General features: G+C 46.4%; 2 protein-coding genes across 2 annotated transcripts in view; both read left to right on the plus strand.

The window, feature by feature from the left end:
- Nucleotides 1-3,886, plus strand: part of T265_12013 (hypothetical protein) — a gene marked incomplete at both ends in the record, with an annotated part of 69,661 nt that extends 65,775 nt beyond the window's left edge. Inside the window, one exon of the mRNA XM_009178894.1 lies at nt 3,776-3,886. Within this exon, the coding sequence (XP_009177158.1) occupies nt 3,776-3,886 (111 nt within the window). The remainder of the gene's footprint in view (nt 1-3,775) is intronic.
- A 662-nt stretch (nt 3,887-4,548) lies between these two features.
- T265_15662 (hypothetical protein) overlaps nt 4,549-8,155 on the plus strand; it is a gene marked incomplete at both ends in the record, with an annotated part of 7,289 nt that continues 3,682 nt past the window's right edge. Inside the window, 2 exons of the mRNA XM_009178896.1 lie at nt 4,549-4,891; nt 5,121-5,200. Coding sequence (XP_009177160.1) covers nt 4,549-4,891; nt 5,121-5,200 — 423 coding nt within the window. The remainder of the gene's footprint in view (nt 4,892-5,120; nt 5,201-8,155) is intronic.

An 8,155-nucleotide genomic window follows, 5' to 3' on the forward strand; every position in this document is an offset into this window, starting at 1 on the left:
GTCCACCTGTTTATCTCAGAAGGATAACTTGTATTACCCATGCGCGTTCATTTACGTCAACGGTCGCTTACGCCATGACATCCACCAACATTAGACCACGGTCATTTAGTCAACTGTCACCAATAAAACGTCTGTTAAATCCAGTGCCAAATTCTCATGCTTGGGTTGCTGGTTCCAGTCCACAGGTGTTAACCGGAACGCAGACGGCTTTATAATGGTTCATGCCCCAATATTGCACTTCAGAGGCAGACCTATTATTGCGAATACCTAAAGACTGAATTCGATCCGTGAACAATACAAAAGTGCTCCTTTTGGAGTGTGGAATTTTTGGTGGCACCACCGAGAAGGAACATAACCGAAGGTCACAAAAAGAACTCAGTTGCGGATAAGTCTTCCACTCACACATGTGTAAAATAATGATCATGCTTAACGGTATGCCAGCCACTAGTTTGGACGGAACTTCATTACCATTATTATTAGTATGATTACGATTATTATTATGAAGGACAACAGAGCATCAGTGCATCTGCAAGCTTAGCAAACTTACCTTTTATTTATGACATAATACGCGAAATTCGAAGGCGTATACAACTTCTACGTCTAATTCACCTAAAACTTTTGGTTTTTTGGCGTCTGAATACGAAATATGATGAGCAGATATGAGTAGGCCCTAGATTAGACTTGCAGGACTGCAGCTGACCAGGGAGCAAACAGAACGGACGGTGCAGTAACGAAACCAGCCAAACGTTCTCCGCGTTATCTGAGGACCGCACACTTGTCACTACTGCGAAGAAACTCTCATGGAGTCCACGTTTTACGAGCAAGCGCAGAGTGCACACTTGTACAAGTAGCTCACAGGGTCTCCACCTGGCGCCTTGGCCAAAGCTCGTGCCGGCTCTATTGAAGCCGGTGGCCGACAGAGCCTGCCACCGCCAGGCGCCAGTGTCTGATTATTCAGTGATCCAGAAAGCCACAAAGAGTTCATACGAAATCACTGCAATGTACTAAAGCAAGACCTGCAAAGGTTGTATTCGCCTGTCTAACTTGCCAAAGGTTTGCCACAAGAATCCACTGATGCAGAAAGCGCTTGGATTGCCACGGATATTTTAATAAACATCATGGATTGTGCTTCACTGTGACAATGCAATAGACCTCCATAAAGGGCAACGATGGGGACGCAAAGTGACTCTTTGGAATGTCTTGGGTTTGAGTCCAATTTTGGAGTCCCAAATGGTCTCCCCTATATCTGACCAACCGGGCTGTCTCTCGTCCAGCCCGCCTTTCTCGAGTGCCAGGACGACTAGCTACGAAGGGGTCCTGGAGCAGTGGTTTGTTTTCTGATGGTACATCAAACCCGTCAGTCAACCCAAAACATACGCTCTCGTACGCGTGAAATACTCAGACACCAAGCATATTGCCGAATTCTGCACAATATGGACGCACGCATGGTCTCTCGGTGTCGATTGTGATACAAGGCGTCTGGTTATGCTAGACCCTTATTGAGTGACCTTGGGCAGTTGGGCGAATGGTCGGGGTCACAAACAACAAAAATATGGTGTTCAGTATCCAGCCTCAGACTATTTGCACACCCTAATTGATTTCGCCGAAACAATAGGGTATTCGAGGTTGTGAATTAATTGGGTAGTTAGTCTAGGCAATTTGCACCTTCCAGTGACATGTTGCAGGCAGCACTTGGTTTAAGTGAGCGAAATTTCAGGGTCATAGACTTTGGCGACATCGAACATGTAATCTCACTTTAGCATATTTGCCATACTTCGTTGTTCCTGAAGGGTTAAAAACTTCTAAAGAGTATTTAATGCAAATCCCCCCCTAGAAGATTAGTCGTAGATGTTTGTTTGCTTCACACACCTCAGATTCAACAAATGGGATTACATTGTTCGGCGAACCTGTTTACAACACATTTTCCTCACGGATCTCATATTCCATTAAGTGCAATGAAGTTAGACAACAGCATGAACTGTGCAGTGGCAGTCCCAGGGTCATCCGTGGATGATCCTCCTTCGCAGATGTGCATAACTAGCTTGTAGATAGTACAGCGTCACGACATAGCTGCGGGCGTCATTCTCACCATGACGTTATGTAGGTGGTGACCACTATAAAGTTGTCGCTATGATGAAGGTAGCCATTGTCACTCACATGGACTACTTGTGGTAACCGCTGGGTCCGTGTCAATGTGAGACGCTGATTATGGGGCCCACCTATGCGCGTCAGCTCAATCCAATGAGCAACGATGGCCCCTTGTACTCGTATCTCCACTCGTTTTCACTCATCTCGAATACTTGTTGTAACTGGTAGACATACAAGAATCGCAGTTAAGCGGCAATGTTCTCATCTGGTGATGTTACTAATAATGCCTCCGCTTGTTAGCGAAACAGCTTTCTCCTAGAGCCGGTGCTCTATTCGTTCTCCAAGTTCGATTTAGGGAAAAATATTTCCTTTAGTAAACGACAGGCTGGCAGATCCTGTAGTTATACGAACATATAGGAACCGTCGTCTGTACTTAGTTTCATGACCGATGGCACTGTGTTTCGGACAATACAGAAAACCAGAAAACCGCCGATGGACGAAACTATCAGGGATTGTGACAGTGTGGTCGTCCTGCGTAAATTAGAATGGCTTGACCACTGAAGTGAGCACTTTAAACAACAATTAGCGCGGCCAACACACGTCTTTCATTTTAATCCTGAAAATGACTTAGGACTGTGAACGGTGAACCGTGGAACCTTCACGGATTCAGCAATTTGACTGCATATTTTATTTTAAGCGCCATCTTTATCTGCCCCACTCCGGGAAAAAACTGTTCCAGGCAAGTGGGATTAGATTTACGCGTCCATTTTCAAAAACGGAGCACCAAAGTGTTGTTCATAGCAGACAAATCAGATTGATTCTAGTCATACCGAGACCTTAGGTGTGGTATCTTCGTCGCCTTATTGGGGACCGTGAAACGATGTCTGGAGGTACCAAACAAGATCCCCTCCTGTTTGGTTTGACACCTAATAAATCTTCACTCTCTTGAGGATTTACGGATCGTGTTTCACCTTCTTGGCCGTCTGTTCTACACAATGCGGGTCCTCGGCTATTGATTATCCGAAAATTTGTCAATGAAATACGTCCTTTGCGGTATCAGGCAGTTGAGCGCAGGAAACTTAACAAACAAATCACCAAAACCTTTCGTATATCAAGTGGCGACTGGTAAAGCTGTTTTACCCTTCTCTCATGTCCAGTTTTGCTACGAAAGAAATAATAAAACAAATGATGAAACCTCCTTAAAGCCGTGGTGTTCAAATGGCCGCTGAGAAATTCTTACGGACCTGGTAAATGCAGATGGCATTGTTCTTATATTTGGAGAACAGAAGGTGCATGTTCTTTGGAATGAGCCGGCCATAGTCATCCCATCCTTCTGACCCACAAGATTTAAGGCCACTCATCATCATCAAAGTCGTGGCATCATTGGAAACGTGTCTACTGAGAACCCTGGCAACCATATAAGTTTATGTGGGTAAGGCCTTTCATCGGAAGAGAAACACGGCTCAGAAGGAGCATCTAGGACCAAGAGTGCGAGATGTGCACACTGAAATTGGCTTAGAAAACAGGGAAGAATATGTGCCAATGAGATCGGTCGATCGCCAAGACGTCCACCATCTCCATCCGGGCACAGGGAAAGTCTTGCGGACTTCATCCAGGCAGGTGAACAGCACCAATGACACCCAATCTGTTCGTAAAATCGCTTACTCTCTGTTCTGTTAATTTCCAGGTTCCTAACACTCGGCACTGGGGACGCAAAACACGCCCTTTACGACATGCGGATGTTAGTGAGTCTGTTCCATCTGACCCTCTCCAAGCAGGTCATCAGCGAAAGCGCTGATGTCGCGAGACGTTGAGGGTGGAAGTTTGTCGAGCCATAGTCGAGCCAGGATTTCCACTGTTAGCTTACGGCCGAAGAGGAGACTGCGCATGTGGCGAAGCACTTGTGATGGCGATCTGTCACCAAGCTCGGCAGTGGTGAAGAAATCCCGTAGCATTTTGTTTTCTGACTTCCTTGCCCTACTGATGACGGCCGCTCGAAGTGTGTCAAAGGGATCTTCCTTGGGAATATCCTCCAACAGATCTTCTACTTCTGTTGCTACATTACAGGGAAGATGCTGGACAAAATAAGAGAATCGAGTGGCTTGGGAAGTGATGCGTCGGGTAGTAAAAACGGCCTCCACCTGGTGAAACCATGCCCTGGGGTTGCGTTGTAATCTGGTAAACGTACACTAATCGCATTCTCGGCTAAATCCGCTAACTCAAGGTGTACCTCCATAATTACCGGACAAAAGAAACAAAATTACGTCGATTGAAATGAAAGGCTTTTAAGAAAATATATAGAAAGACTCGGACTCACCAAATTTTCGGTCCTCAAGCACGCAAATGCCAACCACCATAATTGGATTATTGTTTATTAGCTGACCTGGGCCAACGACCACCTATTTTAAGGAGAACACGAAACACGGCCTAGTCATTTTGAATTTCAGTGCTTGTCGTATAATGCGGCTACATTATCCCACACATCACCGAGGACCCACTCGCATGGACTTCCAAATACTCTATGGGGCCTACGTCAGACCGCTCCTGGAGTACGCTAACCAAGTTGTCTACTCAGGACGTACGAAAGACGTTACCCTCATTGAGCGTGTCCAGCGGGCCGCTACTAGAATTGTTGCCGGCCTCAAATCCATGGACTACGAAACGCGTCTCGCGATGCTTGATCGCTTTCCCCTGGATTATCGTCGCCTCCGAGGGGACCTAATTCTTACTTACGCCCTGTTTGAACAAAGCTTGGCAAACAGGTTTTTTACCGTTGACCCAGCAAACACCCGGCGAGGACATAGTAAGAAAATTTTCAAGCTCAGGGCACACATTCATTAGACAAAACTTTATTTCGGGTAGTAGCTGCGTGGAATGACCTTCCTCCGACGGTTGTACACGCTCCTTCTCGAACCCAATTTAAAGCACTATTAGACATTTATTTATGCGAATCCTCGCGCTGGCGAGCATACTGCCCCGCGCTGAGAACATAAAGAGCAGTGCTACACCCTTTTTTCACTTGTGCCTTTCAGGTGAACGACAGCCACTGACCGACAGGAACAAAACCGACCCGGGAAACTTGGGCAAAAGCCTCGATCCTGTGTATCAATCCGTGAATCCGTGAATCCTGATCACCTCAGTTCAGTTTTTTCCAGCTCGCTAGCCAAGCACCAAATTGTAGAATTCCCAGCTGCTACCGCTTCATTCACCCAGGATAAGGAGTATGAGGGAATTACAGCCACGCGTTGGAAATGATGGAGAAATTTGTCCATTGATGACGAATGTATCTGTGTATCCAGTACAGGAGGAAGTGACAGCGAGGCAATAAATACGTCAGCTTTGTTATAAGGGTGTGATTGGCTGCCATTGGGTGTGAGGATCACTGCCACTAATTTGTCCCGTCGCACATTCCCCATCCGATAAGGTTGGTCACAGGACGAATCTAGCTACAATATTGAGGCACTGGCGTTCAAATAGCTGAAAATACCTGACCAGAATTGCCAAGGCCTCGCGGTTGCACATTGAAAAAGCCTGCGCTGTAGTCGGACATACACACCCTTTAAGACCTAGCACTACAAGTGGTTAGTCAAAAGCAATTAGAGCCTTTGAGATCCAGGTATTGGTCTCGTCTGCCACGTTGCCATCAGATAAACTAGGACTTCCGAACTTTTCAAGTAGTACTCAAGTTTCCTACTCTTAAGAATGATAGAAATATCGTCTGAACATTTCAGACCGATAGGGTTCCTGCTCGGGTAGATCTGGACACGGGTTTGGGAGGACTTCCACAGTTCGCCTCACTACATCATCAATAACGAAATCAAACCAGCTGAAAGAGTTGGCACCCTTGTTTGACCACATTGATTGCAGGAAGGCTGTTGAAGAGCTCTTCATACGCTATTCATAGATGGATACACAGGATCGAGGGTTTTTCCCAAGCTTCCCGGGTGTGGTTCGTTCTTGCTGTTCAGCGGCTTCCGTTCACCTGAAAGGTACAAGCGAAAAAAAGTGTAGCATTGGTCCTAAGGTTCTCAGCACGGAGTGGTAAGGTTGCCAGCGTGAAGAGTCATAAATAATCGTCCAAAAGCGCTCTGAACGGGGTACTAGCCACAGCGTGAACAACCGTAGGAGGAATTTAATTCTGCGCAATGACTATCCTAAATGAGGAAAAATGTCTCCCAATAAAAATGTGCGTTCTGAACTTTATAATATTCACACCATGTCAACGGTGGAAGACCTTGTTCAAACGACGTAATTTAGTATTAGGTCTCTTCGGAGGCTACGATACTCCAGACAGAATGAGGCAAGCACCATAAGGCGCGTTTTGTAATCAACGGGTTCCAGACCAGCAACCATTTTGTAGCAGGTAGTTGGATACCCTCGATGAGGATTATATATTTCTTGCCTCCTGATTTTGTTTGTCGTATCAGCATACGCCCAGACATATTAATTCTGAGACTGAGAAAGGCGGATTTTATCAAGATCTATCAGCACTGCTTCGGTCGGCAGGGACGACGGATATAATTATTCTGGCAGGATTACTAGCTATCGCCTTCAATGCGTAGCTATACAATTTCCGAACAAACTGAGCATGTCTTCGCCTCCAAGGCTTGGTTTCGTATCCCACTTTCTCGTTTGCCGGTGATCGAAACTGTAGCAGCTGGAACTAATGTGCCTATGGCCCACGGTTTATAGCTGATAAATTGAGTAGTAACTGAGTTGCGTCCTATGTAGAAAACTTGCTTGGCCTATTCAAGAAACGGTCAGGCATGGACCCCATAAAGTATCTGGAAGTCTATAGGAGTAATACGGGTAAAGGAGCGCCGAATCATCCGTGGAACAACGAATGGTCCGGTATGAAAGACATCCTTGGTATCTACTCTCGTAACGTCTTCTGGTCCCTTCTTACCATGCACAACAAAGGTGTTCGATGAGTCTCCTCCGAATGACATATGGATACACTTTTCGTCATTCAGGGAGGGCAACAGTCCAGCGACCAATGTTTTGCAGCGTCCACATCCATTTGGAGTGTGTGACGTTGGAACTTCTGGATTTCAAGCCGTCCGGGGAAAGTAGACATGGTCTTGAAAGGGCGTTTGGAAGGTCGTTCACGTAGATGAAAAACAAAAGTGGTCCTGGAGCGGATCCTTGAGGAACTTCAATGGCGACCGGTGCCAAAGAAGAGTAGGTTGAATCTACCTTCACCCAGAATGTTCTGTCTGATAGGAATGCCTTAATCCAACGTGGGACATACCTATGAATTCCATAAGACCCGAGCTTGTGAAGCAGCGGGACGTGAGGGACGACGACGTTGTCTTCAGAATCCTCGAATGGACCTCGTCCGGCCCCAACATACTGAAGGGGTTCGTCTTGTGCAAGAGTTGACAAGCGTCTTTCTTCTTGAGAACCTAGCGTCCGGCCCAACATACTGAAGGGGTTCGTCTTGTGCAAGAGTTGACAAGCGTCTTTCTTCTTGAGAACCTAGTCGGTTAAAGGCCGTCTTTAGTTACATCTTGACAAGACTGGAATATGACAAGTTGCTGCGGCAGGTTGCAGGCCCGCATAGTGTTCTCTGTAGGCTTCAGATTGCACTTTGGGTCACTCGTTAGTTCCCCGTTTCTGTCCATCAAGGAGAACGCAGTTTGTTTTTTCTTCAGTGGGGTCTCACATACTTAAAAAGTACATCTTTGATTTTCCGGCCGATGTTTAGTATCGTGGCCTAATTTCGCATGTTCCGGGTTTCTGATGTACAGAGGTTCCGCACTTTACGAAATACCAGCTCATCTGGGTCTCCTGTAGTTATCTTTTTGAAGAATAGCTAGGACCTCGTTTTCAGAAGACACCAAATCCTTTTAGGTAGCTGTTGGTTACAGCCCAGTCGCGCCCTCAGTGGCGCTCGTGCATCCAAGCTATTGCCTTCAATGCATAGCTCCTTTTCCACCCCCCACCGCTTGACAACTCACTGAAAGTGCTGGATTTATGCACCAATTTACCAGCTCGCGCGTGCAATGCGCAGCTACTTACCCCCCAATCATCGGTGAACGAAACTGTGGCAGCTACAACCAGTGTA

This window comes from Opisthorchis viverrini (assembly GCF_000715545.1).
Source record: "Opisthorchis viverrini unplaced genomic scaffold opera_v5_703, whole genome shotgun sequence".
NCBI lineage: Eukaryota > Metazoa > Platyhelminthes > Trematoda > Opisthorchiida > Opisthorchiidae > Opisthorchis > Opisthorchis viverrini.